At 49.2% G+C, this 18,218-nt stretch overlaps 1 protein-coding gene across 1 annotated transcript in view; it reads right to left on the reverse strand.

Annotated features, from left to right (window-relative positions):
• LOC144934173 (scavenger receptor cysteine-rich domain-containing protein DMBT1-like) overlaps positions 1-18,218 on the reverse strand; it is a 127,605-nt gene that overhangs the window by 64,428 nt on the left and 44,959 nt on the right. Inside the window, exons 17-22 of the mRNA XM_078859719.1 lie at positions 2,920-3,228; positions 2,695-2,745; positions 1,135-1,446; positions 909-959; positions 485-796; positions 261-311 (exon numbers count right to left, since the gene is read on the reverse strand). Coding sequence (XP_078715845.1) covers positions 261-311; positions 485-796; positions 909-959; positions 1,135-1,446; positions 2,695-2,745; positions 2,920-3,228 — 1,086 coding nt within the window. The remainder of the gene's footprint in view (positions 1-260; positions 312-484; positions 797-908; positions 960-1,134; positions 1,447-2,694; positions 2,746-2,919; positions 3,229-18,218) is intronic.

Genomic DNA, 18,218 nt, shown 5'->3' on the forward strand with positions numbered 1-18,218 from the left:
GACATGGGCCTACTCCTCCAACCAGGCGAATGGCTGTCTCTGTGGATTAAATAAATGTACACTGAATAAATTGGCAAGCTTCACTATATACCATTGTGAGATTCTTATGTTTATTCTTTCCTAACTTTGATGATTTGAAAGTCAACCTTTTTAAAATGTGTTTTTGTTTCGCATGTTACGTAGACCTCCATTTGCAACCATCTTTTGATTTGAAAAATATATGAATTTGCATCGCCATTTATTGACAAATTTATACTCACCAGGGGCTTGAGTTGTTGGCTGCCTTGTCGTGGTTGATGCACTTGTTTGAGCTGTAACCAATTAAGATTTCTCACTTTAAAAGTTGTATTTAATTTACCAACAAAAGTAAAAAAACTGAATTAACATTATGTCATTAATATAAAATACAGCAAATCATTACCATTTAATATTAGGTAAATAACATTTGGAACTTTTATTAAAATATATTTTGAGAAGTACACACCGCTGCAAATGACGCTAGCATCTTCACTGTGGCTACAGTCATGCTGTCCCCATGGGCGATGAGAACATGGTCCCAGAAAGGATTCAGAACCATTGCATCTGACATCATCCAGCCAGATGGTGCCATTGCCCTGACCAAAGTGGGCATTTGATGGGGCTGAAAAAGCAGCTCCACAACCGACCATGCGACAGACAACCTGGGCATCATTGATGTCCCAGAAATCATCACAGACCGTGCCCCAGGAACCAGCATAGAGGACCTCCACTCTGCCTTGACATGAGCTTCCACCTCCAACCAGGCGAATCGCTGATTCTGGAGAGAAAGTGATTGTAGAAAGTCAAAATATCACACATGCTACCATTTGGAACCAAACTTTCATTTCAGGACCTATCAATTTTACATCATTTAAAAAGTCTAAACTCACCAATTGGTTGAGATGTCGGCTGCCTTGTAGTGGGTGATGAGCTTGTTTGAGCTGTAACCAATAAAGTGAATGTTAAAATGTGTTTTCCATTATCTGAGATATGCCCAATGAAATTCATATATACAGTACTATTTATAATAAACTTGTCATTGTAATATAACCTTTTTATATTGGAAACATATTAGCACTTAAAGTTTTAACGAAACATATTTCGAGATGTACACACCACTGCAAATGACACCAGCATCTTCACCATGACCACAGTTGTGTTGCCCCCATGGCAGATGAGGACAATTTCCTAAACAGGACTCCAACCCATTACATGTCACATCATCCAGCCAGATGGTGCCAATGCCCTGACCAAAGTAGGCATTTGATGGGGCAGAAAGAGCAGCTCCACAGCCGACCTTTCGGCAGACAACCTGGGCATCATTGATGTCCCAGAAATCATCACAGACCGTGCCCCAGGAACCAGCATAGAGGACCTCCACTCTGCCTTGACATGAGCTTCCTCCTCCAACCAGACGAATCGCTGATTCTGGAGAGAAAGTGATTGTAGAAAGTCAATATATCACACATGCTACCATTTGGAACCAAACTTTCATTGCAGGACGTTTCATTTTTACATAAATTCAAAAGTATAAACTCACCAATCGGTTGAGATGTCGGCTGCCTTGTAGTGGGTGATGAGCTTGTTTGAGCTGTAACCAATAAAGTTAATGTTAAAATGTGTTTCCTTCATCTGAGGTTAAGAAAATCCAAATCAAGTTTAAACCACCTCTATGGGGAGGATTTAAGTTAGTTTTCTCTCTCTCTCTCTGTCTCTGTGTTGTCTCTCTCTGCTTGTGTGTCTGTCTATGTGTCTCCGTGTTGTGTCTTGTCTCTCTCTCAAATGTCACACTTAACTTCCAATTTAGCACTCTTTGGAAGAACGTAATCAACCAGGTAGGGTGTTGACTGTTATGTTAGCCGACTCTCTGTGTTGTATTGCATTATATTTCTAAGTTTATTAGGTTTGTTTTTTCTCATTCATTCGTACCTGATGATCATTGCTTGTGTTACAATCTAAACGTCGTTTTCTATTATTTAATTTATTTTCTTTCTCCTGACTTTACTGAAAGAAACAAAAAGTAATGCAATTCATATTTACAGTACTATATTTAATAAACTCTGTCATTGTAATGTTACCTTTATATATTAGACGCATTTTAGCACCTAAAGCGTTAAACAAACATATTTTGAGAAGTACACACCACTGCAAATGACACCAGCATCTTCACCATGAACACAGTTGTGTTGCCCCCATGGCAGGTGAGGACAATTTCCTAAAGAGGACTCCGACCCATTGCATGTCACATCATCCATCCAGATGGTGCCATTGCCCTGACCAAAGTAGGCATTTGATTGGGCAGAAAGAGCAGTTCCACAGCCAAGCTTTCGGCAGACGACCTGGGCATCATTGATGTTCCAGCCATCATCACAGACCGTGCCCCAGGACCCAGAATAGAGGACCTCCACTCTGCCTTGACATGGGCCTACTCCTCCAACCAGGCGAATGGCTGTCTCTGTGGATTAAATAAATGTACACTGAATAAATTGGCAAGCTTCACTATATACCTTTGTGAGATTCTTATGTTTATTCTTTCCTAACTTTGATGATTTGAAAGTCAACCTTTTTAAAATGTGTTTTTGTTTCGCATGTTACGTAGACCTCCATTTACAACCATCTTTTGATTTGAAAAATATATGAATTTGCATCGCCATTTATTGACAAATTTATACTCACCAGGGGCTTGAGTTGTTGGCTGCTTTGTCGTGGTTGATGCACTTGTTTGAGCTGTAACCAATTAAGATTGCTCATTTTTAAAGTTGCATTTAATTGACCGACAAAAGTAAAAAAACTGAATGAACATTTTGTAATTCATATAATATACAGCAAAACATTACCATTTAATATTAGAACAAATAACATTTGGAACTTTTATTAAAATATATTTTGAGAAGTACACACCGCTGCAAATGACACTAGCATCTTCACTGTGACTACAGTCATGCTGTCCCCATGGGCGATGAGAACATGGTCCCAGAAAGGATTCAGAACCATTGCATCTGACATCATCCAGCCAGATGGTTCCAATGCCCTGACCAAAGTCGGCATTTGATGGGGCAGAAAGAGGAGCTCCACAGCCGACCATGCGGCAGACAACCTGGGCATCATTGATGTCCCAGAAATCATCACAGACCGTGCCCCAGGAACCAGCATAGAGGACCTCCACTCTGCCTTGACATGGGCCTCCTCCAACCAGGCGAATGGCTGATTCTGGAGAAGAAGTGTGAAATGCATTAAAATAATTGTCACCTCAATACACTCATCAATAATATGTTAATATACTTGTTAAAAAATGTTGTCGTTTGGTTCTCACATCACATGTATTTAATATACAAATACAGGAATTCCTTGCCCATCGCGTTTTGATAAAATGCGCGCTATTCTGCAATACACAGTTTACCAAATGAGGTATGTTTTTCGGACTACAATGTTGGTGTTTCATCTATTCTCATCTTCGTGTTGACAAGTAATACTGTGAGAGTGCTGAATCTGTTGAAAGGTGTGAATTGGACTGAGAACGATTCATTTACAATGTATGCAGTGTATACTTTTTTTGTTTTCGTGTGATAATGTAACACTCAACACGCATCTAGCTGCCCCTTCGTAGAAGACGTTAGTCATTCAGAAAACTAGGTGGTGAATCATGAACGTTCAAGTGACAATATTAGGGGCGATCTTTTAGCTGGGAATTCAGTGCTAGGGAGTGGGAAGAGTAATGGAGATGAATTTTGTGTTGAGGTGTGATTGAAAAATAATGAGTTTACCCACACAAAAAATAGAGACTCGGTATCTTTTAGAACAATATCAAGGGCGGAAATCATATAGAATTAGATAAAGAAGGAGGGGGTGGTCGTTTAGAACTCTGTAACACAAACCAAATGTTCCCATAAGGTTTATTATTTGTCGAACACGGTTTTTCCCAACACGTAACTCTGAGCAAGTTCTGACTGGAAAATGATTTAGTGTCATTAATCATTACGCTGTCTTTATTGATTTTTATAATATTGAGGTTTTGTGCAAAACTAGTTACAAATATTGATTTAAAGCTTTCGTGACTGCAGGGATTCATATTCTTGGTTCTTTCGAATAGAATGCGGTGACTTTCCGACCGTGGTGACTTTTAGACCACATTCCATTCTCTTCTCCCCCTCCTCTTTTCCGAACATAGATGGACTCGTCCATCTGACCAACTGGCAAATCCCTGTTCATGGTGCTGAAGTTAGAAATAAAACCGCCACTTTTTTCAAATGTTTCACACCTGATGATGATTGCTTGTGTTGCAGTCGAAACGTCGTGAGAATTTTATTGTTTTATATTTTTATCATTTTATTATTTCCCTTCTATGTGACTTTACCGAAAGAACCAAGAATATAGTTACAAATATCGATTTAAAGCTTTCGTGACTGCAGGGATTCATCTTCTTGGTTCTTTCGGTAAAGTCACGTAGAAGGGAAGTAATAAAATAATAAAAATAAAACATAATAAAATAATTCTCACGACGTTTCGGCCACAACGCAAGCAGCCGTCCTCAGGTGAAACCAGGTCTGTCGAGGCGACATTCAGACGCTGAACCAAGAAGATAGCTACAAATAGCCAAGACTAATTAGATAATCTATTGAAATTGAGAGAAATTAAAATTATGTTAACTGTTTTGATAGATATAGGCTTAGTGCTGCTTGGAAGCATATTATCAAGTCATACACGTTAAGAAAAAAACGCCACTTTTTTATTTTCTTGCTGTGGTTTTCACACCTGATATGATGATTGCTTGTGTTGCAATCGAAACATCGTGATAATTTAATTGTTTTATTTGCATTATTTTATTATTTCCCTTCTACGTGACTTTACCGAAAGACCCAAGGAATATGAATCCCTGCAGTCACGAAAGCTTTAAATCGAAATTTAAGTCATACACTGTTTAACTTCATGCCTTTACAGCTCACCATACGCCGGTGGTGATTAACTGTGAGCAAAAAATCTTGACTTAAAGCTTTCGTGACTGCAGGAATTCATATTCTTTGGGTCTTTCGGTAAAGTCACGTAGATAGGTTGAAAGAAAACTAAAAACTACGACGTTTTGATCACAATACAAGGCAACAGGTATTGCGATTTTTTGCACCCAAAAACGGCCGGATGTGCATGCATTGTGTGCATGTGCATCACGCATGCCCGTCATGCATGCAAATTATTGTGGTGATTAACTGTGCATAACCCAACCAATAATAGAGATCCATTGCAATTTAAAGGATTACATTAACCCTCTCCCTTATTTTCTTTGCACCCGATTGGCTCACAAGTGACAACATCACATGTATCCTTCTATTTAAGAGAAAAAGAGGATGCATCCGCAACTCTGGCTGTCGCTTGATGAGACTGGTTGTAATTACCAACGGAACTTTGTACTCGAATGGTAAATGTTGTGGGTTTACTCTTCAACACCGGTGTGCTGAACTAGTAACACATCCTTGTTTTTTTCCCTTCTACGTGACTTTACCGAAATAACCAAGAATTTGAATCCCTGCAGTCACAAAAGCTGTAAATCTAAATAGTAACACATCGTTTTGTTTTTTGTAACAAGCCTTACGAATTGTCTGTGTCAGGTGGTGGTGAGTTTAACAAAACATTTATATTTACACAATCTAACCGGAAAACCTATAAAATGTATACTTTCATGAGGTATAGAGTTGTTGAGTCATATTTGAGAAAGGGTCATGTAAGGACACCTTGAACAAATAATGAATCAACGACAGCTGGTGCATAGCCAGGCGCAGGAAAGCATGGGATTGGTTGAAGACTTGGAGAATGCGATTTGGTAGGAAAGAGAAAATAGGGAGGGGAGAGTGAGAGACGGAGTAGGGACATGATTGGTGGAAAAGAGATGGAGAAGAGTAGAAGGACTTTCCGGAATGTTCCAAAAGGATCGAGGAGTTCATACAAAGGGGGTGTGACGTGTGATTAGGGCGTTTTCACAGAAGAGTGAGCTTATACAAGAGTATGCATTGTGCTGCATGCAACAATACAGTTACCAAGGATGACTCGTCTGTAACTGAGTTGTACATTGATAAAATCTGAATAATCTTTAATATGTATTATGCATAGGTTTAAATTACATGCATATCCCTGCAAATTACAAGCATCTTGTATGCATGTATGTTGAACTTCTTTTCGCACCGTACGTAGCCAACCGTGCTAATAAGAGGCGCGGGGGAAGGAAAACAAACTAAACACAAACATCTGTTCTAAATAAATACTTTTCAATCTGTTGTCCAAGTGCATGTCAATATCTGATACTAGCATGAATCTAAGGGGAAAAAGTTATATTGCTTTATTGTAATTTATGTGGTGGATTGCTTGTACATGGTTTTATGAATTCTATATTTGTATCATAAAGGCATTGATTTGTGATAACTTATATTCTATGGTTCTTTCGGTAAAGTCACGTAGATAGAAAAAATAATTATAAAATAATAAAAATAAAGTGAATAAAAATATCACGACGTTTCGATTGCAACACAAGCGATCGTCATCAGGAATAGGGAGGTTAGCCTGTGAGGGCAAGCTGCTTATAAATGTTTAGAGATGGGCGGGGCAGCTAATGATAATGTTGAAGAAAGCTTTTACACCGGCAGTAGGTCTACACCAATCAAAGCATTGCACCGCGCTCCACACACCCACACTGCTGACGGTGGAGTTTGACAAGAAAACACAAATCAAGTCATGACCCAAAGTGGTTGATGACATATTTCCAATGATTGCTCAGTCTATAACCTTCCTCTCGGTTGAAATTGTCTCTGTGTATGTATATATGTATGGATTCATGAACAGATCTTTGAATTTTTGTTGATAGCCAGTAGGCTTGTGATAACTTGTCCCGTGAAATCGAACATCCTTATGAGTGTTGTATAGAGCGTGAATTGCACATTCTTTCAGAGTGGTGGGATTGTATAATCATACCTTGTTGAGCTGCCACAGCCTGGATCGTGAGGACGAGGAGCAAAATGACACCAGATAACATCATGCCCTCGTTTTCCTCGCACCTTGGTTTAAACAAAGACCCCCACTGTTGGGGCAAGCACTGTTACATATCACCTATGAAGTTTGACACGGCACAATAGAGGGTTGATGGTCAGCACCACTTTTTTCTCCCCAGTTCTGATGTTTATACACCCCACCAGGTCCTCATTTGAGGCTGAGTCGATCGAGGTAGCCCAGAACCGGATCAGATATCAGTCACTGATATTAATTTGTTCATCATGTAGATAGAAAAGCACAATTATTATTTTAGTTACTGAGAGAAGTATGTTAAGAAAACATCCACATTGGACGAATAAATAGCATTCAATTGAGCCAATGTTCATGGGATTCAAAATGCCATGTTTGGTTGTCATGAATCTAGGAAATTGGAAACCACTTGGGCAATCTATTGTTGATTTATGGCAAGAGATAAGATTATTGAAAAATGCACCCTTTCTGGATATCGACATCTCAGAACATCAAACTCTATAAATTATTCAATAGTGATGCCAAATTATTTGTTCGTGGTTCGAGGTTTAGTCAGGTAGATTACCTTAAACTGCAATGAAAAGCATCAATATATCATATTCACCATCCTCGCTTAATTTGAATGTACAATGAACATCGATGATTGAATTTATGAAATACTTCAATTTTAATTTGGAATAGCGACTTAAAGCTTTCGTGACTCCAGGAATTCATACTCTTTGGGTCTTTCGGTAAAGTCACGTAGATACAAAAATAATCAAAGAAAAAAATCACGACGTTTCGATCGCAACACAAGCAATGGTCTTCAGGTGAAAAAATACAACAGGTGAACTGCTGAGGCAGGAGAAATATCGCGGGAGAGCTGCTGCAACAAGAGGTTATATAGGTTTGAGATGGGTACAACCCAAGGGTAAGTGGGCGGGGCTAGAGATGGAATTTGCAAGTAAATGTAAGATCGCAGAGCTAGGTATACCTCGGCTATTGTGTTGCTAGAGATTAGCATCTCAATCTGTTAATGTAACCCCACGGTGCTGAAGAAGCCATTGTATTGCTCGAGATTAGAGATTAGCATGTCAATGTGAGACGGCTCCCGCAGCAGCGGCTGTGTTACAGGTAGGAACAATATGTTACAGGGAGGAACAATGTTCCACACTGCCCACCAGGGATTATTAGCTGTCTGTCTGTCTGACTGTCTGTCTGTCGTGCATAAATAAATATATAATACACACAGCTCTTTGATTGGTGGAGACCTTACAAACAGCTCTTTGATTGGTGGAGACCTACTGCCGGGTACGGAGAGGGGAGGTGCCTAAGGGAGGAGGGTCAGGGGAGGGGCCTAAGGGAGGAGGGTCAGGGGAGGGGCCTAGGGAAGGGGGGAGTCAGGAGAGGGGCCTGAGGGGGGTTCAGGGGAGGGGCCTGAGGGGGGGGTCAGCGGAGGGGCCTGAGGGAGGGGGGGTCAGGGGAGGGGCCTAACAGAAGGGGGGTCAGGGGAGGGGCCTAAGGGGGGAGGTGCCTAAGGGAGGGGGGGGCGATAGTTAAGGGGCTGTCTGCCTGGCTACCTAAAGTCAAGTTATCTTTTACTGGTAGGAACGAAGTGGACCAGACCACCAATAGATTATATCGTCCGTCCGTCCGTCCGTCCGTCCGTCCGTCCGTGTATCAACATCGCCCCCTACTGCAAACACTTGGCATGACCCTGTCCGACAAGATGGCCGCCCGCTCCCCCTGCGATGTGAATTAAACAAGATGGCCGTCGCTTCCGGCGCCTCACGGCGAAACTTTTTGATCGACTGACTATGGGCGAACTCATTTATTCTGGTGGGTGAACAGTGGCGGGGAGGGGTGGAGGAGGAATTGATGATAAAAACAAACTTGCACCATCGTTACAGCTGCCGCGACGAGAGATGTGGGAGGAGAAGCGGCGACCGCTGCCTTGCAGGTGAGAGGTGCGTGTGTGTGTGTGCGCGTGTGTATGTGTGTGCGTGTGTGTGCGTGTGTATGCGCGTGTGTGTGCGTGTGTTTGCGTGCGTGCGCGTGTGTATGCGCGTGTGTGTGCGTGTCTGTGTGTGCGTGTGTGCGTGCGTGTGTGTATATGTGTGACTGTGTGCGTGTGTGTGCGTGCGTGTGTGCGTGTCCGGCCCACTCGAGCGGCGTGATGAATAGGCGCTATTGGGCTTCGGATCGTTATTCACGGCGAACTGGAAGCGTAGCAACACAACTTCATTACGTGTGCGTGCCTGCATGTGTGTGTACGTGTGTGTGTGTGCGTGCGTGCGGTGTGTGTGCGTGTGTGTGTGTGCGTGTGTACGTGTGTAGGGGTGTCAGGGGAAGGATTCCCACCAATAGATGGGTTAGGGGGAGGGGTGATCGAGGTGATATAAGGAGAGAACGGGCGGGAAAGGGGGGCCTTTGGCGGGAACGGGATTGGGACGGCTGGCGACAGGTGTGAATGGAAGGAAAGGAATAAAGGACGAGACCCCTGCAATCTCGTGTCGGCTCCTCTCTACATTTGGTGGCAGCGGTGGGATACTAATGGCTACAAAGAAGAATCCTCGCGGGAGGGAGCCGAGGGAGGAGGAAGCAGGGGCCGGGGATCCTTCACATCCTGGGCAACAAGGGGGCCTGCTGTCAGAAGCAGCAGAAGGGGGCCCGGATCGCCTGGAGGATCGCATGGAGGACCGCATGGCCCGCGTGGAGAGGGCGCTCCAGGAGCTCTTGCAGAGGCTCCCTATGGGGGGCCCGCCGGCACCGGGACCCCCACCCCCACGCGTACTACGGGAGGAGAGGCCACGGGAACCGGACGCCGACCAGCCGGCCGGGCAGGAGCCGCAACCAACCTCGTCACGCCAGCCGCCGCCGCTCCCGCCAAAACCCCCAGGGCTAAACACCCAACACGGAGAGCAGGTGGCCGGACGGCCGCGTCGGCTGGGGCCCGTCGACAAGTTTGTGGCTGAGGAAGAAGATTGGGAGGAGTTTGTCCGCCGATTCGAGGCTGCCTTCCACGCTCTCGAGTGGACAGACGAAGAGGCCCTACGAGCGCTGCCATCTGTTCTGGGCAAAGAAGCACTCTCCTCTTACACCTCCCTTCCCTCGCACAGCAAGTCCACGCTACAGGCGGCCTACGAGGCTTTGGGGGAGATCTATTGCCCGGCGGAAGGAGCCTTTAAACGGTTCCAGGATCGCCAGCGAGGGGCTAAAGAATCCCCTTTAGCCTACAGGGGGGCGCTGCTCGTGTTGGCGAGGAGAGCTTTCCCTCGCCTGGCTGAAGAAGCGCTCGAGGACCTCGTGGTCGAGCACCTCATCGCCTACGCTTGCCGCGCCGGCGTTGTAATGCCCGTAGTGACGCCGGAAGAACGCACCTCGCTGTGGGCTGCCCGGACCATCCAAGCCCACGAGCAGGTCATGGGCCGGGCGCCACCCGTGGGCCCGGTGGCTGGCGCGGCGGGGGGGAACAGCCGAGCCGTTGCCGCGGCGCTACTTGGTCCAGCGACACTAACCGCCGAACCTGCACCGTCACCACAGGCTGCCGGTGGGGCATCTGGGGACGGACCGCCGACGTCTGAGACGGAGCCATCGCTGCGGGAGGTGTACGCGGCGATCCGGGGACTGGCGGAGCAGAGGGACCAGCCGCCGCGTCGCTGGCAGCCGCCTCTACAACATCGCGCCGAGCCCCCCCGACGCAACGCCCCGTGGGTCTGCCACCGTTGTGGTCGCGAGGGGCATGTGGCGAGGGGGTGCCGCACGGAGCCGGAGGCCGCCAACGTCACCTGGAACCTGCTGGGGCCGAACGCCGACAGGAGCCAGGCGAGTGACGCCGTCCCACCCGGCCTCTCGGGCGGGCCGGGTAATTACAATTCCGACGCCGCGAACTCACCGGGAGTCTCCTCGGGGTGGGCGCCGGTGGTGTCGTTTCCCGGTCCCCGCTGTTCTGGTCGGGGGAAGGGGATAGCGCCGGGGCCTGTGGTCGCATCGCGACCCGGAGTGGCGTCGCGAACGGACGTGACGTTGCGTCCGGAAGTGACGTCGCGGCCGGAAGTGGTGTCGCGGATCGCGCCGGGAATTGCGCCGGGGCCGTGGACCGCGCCGGGAATCGCGCCGGGGCCAGGGACCGCGTCGCGGATCGCGCCGAGGCCGGGGACCGCGCCGGGAGTCGCGCCGACGCCGGGAGGGACGTCGCGGACGGAGGTGACGTCGCGGGCGGAGGTGACGTCGCGGGCGGAAGTGACGTCGCGGCCGGCAGCGACGTCGATGCCGGGCGTGACGTCGCGGGCGGGCGGGGTTTTGCGGGCGGGCGTGACGTCGCGGGCGGGCGGGGTTTCGCGGGCGGGCGTGACGTCGCGGGCGGGCGTGACGTCGCGGGTGGGCGTGGTTTCGCGGGCGGGCGTGGGTTCGCGGGCGGGCGTGACGTCACCGGCGGGCGTGACGTCGCCGGCGGGCGTGACGTCACCAGTTACCTGCAACGCCGGCGAGTTGCCAGGGGCAACGGCCCGGGGGCGGAGGCAGCCCACACGATTGACATTGCGCCCTGGAGCAATTCCACGACCCGCCTCACCACCGCTTTGCGACAGAGCGAGACGGAACCAGGGGGACCACGCCCCCGTGACAAAGGAAAGGGAGGGGCTCACGGGAAGGCCCACCCCCCAGTCCCCACCACCCCCTACAATGGGGGGGCCCCCCCACACCACAAGGGGGGCCCATCCTACGTCACCTAGGGGGGGCAATTTGCACTACATAGAGAGCCCAGCCCGCAACCCAGGGGTAAGCCCACACTATGTAACAAGGGCGCGTTCACCCTGCTGTGACGCACTCCAAAGGGAGGAACCCCATCTTCAGTCCATCCACACCCATCCCCCATCATTTCACCATGCACCACAGGATAACGAGACGCCGCCTGGTCAGTGGCCGGACTCAGCCACACAATGGAGGAAGCTGGCAAGGCGGGTGGTAGCGGCCATGTCAGGAACCTCGGTCCTGGTCGGTGAAATCGCGGGAGTGTCGGCACGTATCTTGGTCGATACGGGGGCATCAGCCACGATCATCTCGAGCACCATGCATGAGATGCTGCCGGATAAAATCCGACCTTTAGTCCCCGTCAAGACAACGTTCATTGCAGCAAATGGAGGCAGCATGGGCTTCCTGGGCCAGGTTGAAGCCCCGATACAGATTGGGCAGCTTTCGGTAGCAGGACCCATCCTTGTCTCCGCAACGTTGCCCGTACCCTGCCTGTTGGGGACGGACTTTCTGAGGCGGATGCCAATGAAAATCGATCTGGCCAATGGGCGGGTGGAAGTCCAGGGAACGCATCTCCATTTCCTAAAGGCGGAGGGGGCCAGTCGGGGTGTACCCTACGTGCAGGCTCTGGTCAGTAAGTCTGTCTCCATTCCCCCGGCAGCCCAGATGCTGGTTCCGCTGCAATATCGGTCCCCCCTCGTGACAGCCCGACCAGACTCACCCATCCTGGTGTCTCCGGCGTCAGCGGCCATGGATCGTCATGCGCTGGTGGGGGCCGAAACTATTGTACAGAGGAACCAGCATCTGTTCATTCAGGTGCTGAACACCTCCGATAGAACAGCGACGGTGCAGGAGGGAACAGTTCTGGCCCACGTTAGTCCCTTGTCACTAGGAGCCCCAGGGACAGAGCCCGAGCTTGTAGGCAGCATCAGCCAGTCCGAGGACAGAGGGGCCAAATCGTGGATGGACCAGCTGGCGGGGCCTGAGCCGGGATTGCCGCCCGACCAGAAACAGCAGCTGCACTCGTTATTGCAGGAGTTCTCGGACGTGTTCAGCCGGGGACCGTTCGACCTAGGGCGCACAAATCTGTCACAGCACCACATCAACACGGGAGATGCCGCACCCCTGCGCCAAAACACATATAGAATGAGCCCAATGGAAAAAGGGCACATTCAACAAGCGGTGCAGGAGATGCTGCGGGCCGACATAATTTCTCCATCCTCGAGTCCCTGGGGGGCACCGGTGGTCCTAGTCAAGAAGTCAGATGGGTCACTGAGATTCAGTGTGGACTTCCGACGCCTCAATGCCGTCACGCTGGCCGACGCATATCCCCTACCACGTATCGACGACTCATTGGATGCACTGGCGGGAGCAAAATTTTTCAGTACGCTGGATTTGTTGTCCGGGTTCTGGCAGGTCCCACTAGACGCGGACTCCCGGCCTAAAACAGCATTCCGGACACCACAGGGCCTGTTCGAGTTCAACTGCCTGCCTATGGGCCTCCAGACGGCGCCGGCAACGTTCCAACGCATAATGGAGTTGGCCTTGGCAGGCCTCCAATGGGAAACGTGCTTCATCTACCTGGACGACGTCATTGTTTTCAGCCGATCATTCGAGGAACACATTGACCGATTGCGTCAGGTGTTCCTGCGGTTCCGGAACGCGAACTTGAAGCTCAAGCCGTCGAAGTGCCACCTTATGCAGTCGTCGGTACGCTACTTGGGCCACGTCGTCAGTGAGTCGGGAGTGGCTACAGACCCGGAAAAGACGGCCTGCGTGAGGGCCTGGGCTGTTCCCACAACGGTTCCGGAGGTACGCCGGTTTGTGGGTTTCGTTTCTTACTACCGCCGGTTTGTGCCCAACTTCGCAACCATTGCCAAGCCCTTGCACGTGTTGACGGCGAAGAACCAGAGGTTTTATTGGGGCCCTCTGGAGGAAGAGGCATTCCAGCAGCTGCGCTCACGTCTGACAGATGCACCACCATTGGCCTTTCCGGATTTTGGCCTCCCCTTTATCCTGGACACGGACGCCAGCGATGTGGGCATCGGCAGTGTTTTGTCGCAAGTCCAGCAGGGTCGGGAGGTGGTTATCGCCTATGGTAGTCGCGTGCTTTCATCAGCGGAGCAGCGCTACTGCGTCACACGTAGGGAACTCCTGGCAGTCGTTCACTTTGTGCAGCAATTCCGACCCTACCTGTATGGTCGCAAATTTACGGTCCGCACTGACCACGCGGCCTTGCAGTATTCGCTCCGCATCGACCAGCCTTCGGGCCAGCTGGCCAGATGGATAGAACGCCTGCAGGAGTACAGGTACCAAGTAGTGCATCGCAAAGGGACCAGACATGCCAACGCAGACGCATTGTCCCGACTGGTGCCCCAGGGCCCTTGTGCATGCACCACAGGCGGGGCACGCTGCAAGGAGGCGAGGCCGGAGGGGACGGTCATCGCTCCCGTACGCACGGCGGAGGGCGCACAGGGTGAGGTCCAGCTGACCGACCACGACCTGGGGCTGACCTTGGACGATTGGAGACGGCTACAGCTGGAGGAAGCCCCACTGCGAACACTACGCGCCTCAGCAGAGGCAGGGGGGGAGGAGTACATCGTATGGGAGGATCTCCTCATGCGATGGGACCCGACAGGGCGCCGGCGATGCCTGGTAGTTCCGGAGTCGCTGCGTCAACAATTGGTTATGGACGTACACGGCCGCCAGCTGCTGCACCTGGCAGGGCGGAAGACACTGCACACATTACAGGGTCGGTACTTTTGGCCAGGTATGACCGCTGACGTGCATCGATGGGTCGCTACCTGCGTCGAATGTGCGCGGCGAAAGCCGCCACCCCGGGTAAGCCGGGCGCCCCTACAGCCCATCACGGTGACCAGGGTCAACGAATTGGTTGCGTTGGACATCTTGGGACCGCTGCCGGTCACGCCACGGGGAAATAAATACCTGTTGGTCGGAGTCGAGTACTGCACGAGGTGGCCGATGGCGTGGGCCCTCCCGGACCAAACGGCACAGACCATCGCCGATGCCTTCGTGGGAGGCTATGTCCTTGATAAGGGGGCACCGGAGCGGTTGCTCACGGATCAGGGCAGGAATTTCTCCTCACAGCTATTGAAGGACGTCTGCTCTATCCTGGGCACTAAAAAGGTCCGAACATCTCCATATCATCCCCAGACCGATGGGATGGTAGAGCGGCTTAACCGCACCATAGCGGCCATGCTGTCCCAAGTGGTGGACGAAAACCATTCCGACTGGGACCTCCACATTCCATCGGTCTTAGCGGCGTACAGGGTGGCCCCACACGCGGCGACGGGGTTCTCGCCGTTTTTCCTGATGTACGGACGGGATCCCGTTCCGCCTATTGAGGTGCAGCTGACGGACATTCCGGCAAGAGCCGACGCATGGCCGAAGGCACTAAAGACCTCCCTCATTTATTTGAGAGAGGCCCGCCAAGCAGCCGAGGCCGCATCGGCCGCGAGCCAAGAGAGTAATGTACGGATACGGGAGAGGACAGTGACAGCCAAGCCCTTTAAAGTCGGGGACCAGGCATGGCTACACTGTCCTCAGGTGCCGGTTGGCCTCTCACCAAAGCTGCACCGACCCTGGAAAGGGCCGTTCGAGGTCATCAAAGCACTCCGACCGCAGTGCGTCCAGGTCCAACTGGGTAAGCGACGATGGTTTGTACACCCCACCCGCCTTAAGCCATACATCTCTCCACCGTCATCTTCACCAACATCACCACCAACATCACTGCCAACATCATCATCATCCCTACCCAGGCCAAGGTCGCCGACCACCACGCGCCGACCGGCAGGGGGTTCGGTGCCCTGTGTTCCCTTGTCACCTACAGCACCCCATGTGAGGCCTGACGGAGCGGCGGCACGAGCGGGGGCCGGAGAGACAGCGGCGCCAGGCAAGGCGACACCGGCACCACCGAACCAGGGACCGCGACGAGAGGGCCTTCGAAGGAGGGGGCCGCCACGGTCATCTGCTGCCTGTGGATGTCCGGGCTGTTACGGGATGCTGGCTGGAGACCTGGGCAGGCCGCGCAATTGATTTGTTGTGTTATATTGCATTGTATGGTTGTGGGGGGGGGGTAAGGGCTGTCGTCACTGTCAGTGGTGGGAGGCATGGGGAGACTTAAATGGTCCATGGGGGAGGCAGAACCGAGGACGGTTATTTTTTCTCCGGGGGGGGGGGGGGGGTGATGTAGGGGTGTCAGGGGAAGGATTCCCACCAATAGATGGGTTAGGGGGAGGGGTGATCGAGGTGATATAAGGAGAGAACGGGCGGGAAAGGGGGGCCTTTGGCGGGAACGGGATTGGGACGGCTGGCGACAGGTGTGAATGGAAGGAAAGGAATAAAGGACGAGACCCCTGCAATCTCGTGTCGGCTCCTCTCTACACGTGTATGTGCGTGTGTGTGTGCGCGTGTGTGTGCGGTCGATATCCCTGTACCGGTATTAGTATTATTCCTACCAGCCCACCCCGCAGGGTCCTGTTATACATACAGGTAGGAACAACAGGTTCCACACTGCCCACCAGGGATTATTTGTCTGTCTGTCGTGCACGAATGCGCTGTCCAACCAAGTTCCTACCTGCCCACTCCGAAGGAACGTGTTAATGAGAGATATTCAGCATATTAAACAACGAGCGCCACCGCCGCATCGAAGAAAAGGGAGCAGCAGCGATGTTAGTGCGACATTTAGCTTGTTAATGTAAAGACATTTACCAAGGTAATGTAACTCAGAGAGTCGGAAATAACTGCTAACAAACCTATATAACCTTTGGCTGCAGTAGCTCTCTCGCTAGATTTATAATAGATCATGATGTTTCGATCGCCACACAAGCAATCGTCTTCAGGTGGGAGAGAGAAACAGGTTGCTGAAACAAATCCTTAGGGGTCGTCCATAAATGACATCACGCGATTTTGGCCGATTTTTTACCCCCCCCCCCTCCCCCCCTAGTCACACGGCGTCACAAAAAGTCAGACCCCCCTCAAATATAACGTCACGAAGCTCTGCCCCCCCCCCCAAACCATATTTCCATTTTGAAAATAAAACATGCTCCAAATCGCTTTAAACTCTTGTCATTGTAGTGCGTATTTAATGTGGCGCTGCACTCTGATGTTGTAGGAGAAAACACGTATTAAAAAGGAGGCGTTGGAAAGCTGAAATTTAGCATAAAGTTCACTTGAAAATATTCGTCTAACTAATACTGCAGATGTTCAGAATATTATATTGAAATTATCTTATAATTATAAAATATTTAAAAAAATTATAACTATACAAAAATACTTGAAACTTTGTAGTAGAACGAAGCAAAATGGAGAGTACAATTATAATAATCACATATTCATTCCACATAATGAAAAGCCCTGGTAGAATCATTAAAATCAAAATGTTTAATAACAATCATGAAAACATTTACAAAATGTATGCTTCTCCATTCTCCCATGGCGAAGCAAAATGCTGCTTCATGGAATAAATAAAAGGTGACCTTAGTAAATTAAAATAATAAAATAGTTAATAATGAAAATTAATCAAAATTAGTGTTGTTATATGAATTCTATTGAATTCATATTTATTTAAAGTTGCACATTTTTACGTGACGTCACATTTCTCAAACTCCCCCTCCCCCCCTCGTCACACATCGTCACAAATGTCTGACCCCCCCTCCCCCCCTAGGTGTGTGACGTCATTTATGGACGGCCCCTTATATTTCGAGCCGAGAGGGGTGGAGGGGGTGTTGCCGCATCGGGCAAGAGGGTGGTGGCTAGAGATTGTGCCTAAGCGAGTGGGAAATCCAAAAGATGTGATGTTTGCACTGCACAGGTTGATAATTTGTGTTAACAAAGAAGCTATCCAACTTCCTAAGAAGGAAATATTTAGGCATTTATGTCTCTACATCCACGGACATTGTAAGTTGATATCTGAGAGAGAAAAGGAGTAATCACTCAAGGTAAAGTGATAGAAATACAAAGGAGGTGATAATTACCTTCACATTTATGGTCAATATTTCATTTAATTTCGTACACAAATACTCTAACAACAATTAAGTTTAGAATGAAGATACTAAATTTGTTACTCCAACTTTATATTTCACTTATTTAATGCTTTAAAAAATGTATCACATAAAGAGCAGATGAGTGTTGCAAATTATCACATTGAAAATGTATGTTTGTTTAAATATTGAATCTTATGCTTATTGATTTTGTACATACATCTTTGTTGAGGAAGTACAAATTTAGGAAATGCCTTTCCACTGAAAGAAATACAAAAAATTAGCCGCTTGATGTGCAACCGTAACTTACAAACAAGTGGAAAATCATAATAATATCTAGAGTACAAAAAATATATGCTTGGGACACACTTTTTTGCATGCATCTGTTACATAAATTACTTTACCTCCCATTATTTACTTTATTAAGCTCAATGAGCTTTCACCTAGTTTCACACTGTATGCGAT

Source organism: Lampetra fluviatilis, chromosome 9 (assembly GCF_964198595.1).
Source record: "Lampetra fluviatilis chromosome 9, kcLamFluv1.1, whole genome shotgun sequence".
Lineage (NCBI taxonomy): Eukaryota > Metazoa > Chordata > Hyperoartia > Petromyzontiformes > Petromyzontidae > Lampetra > Lampetra fluviatilis.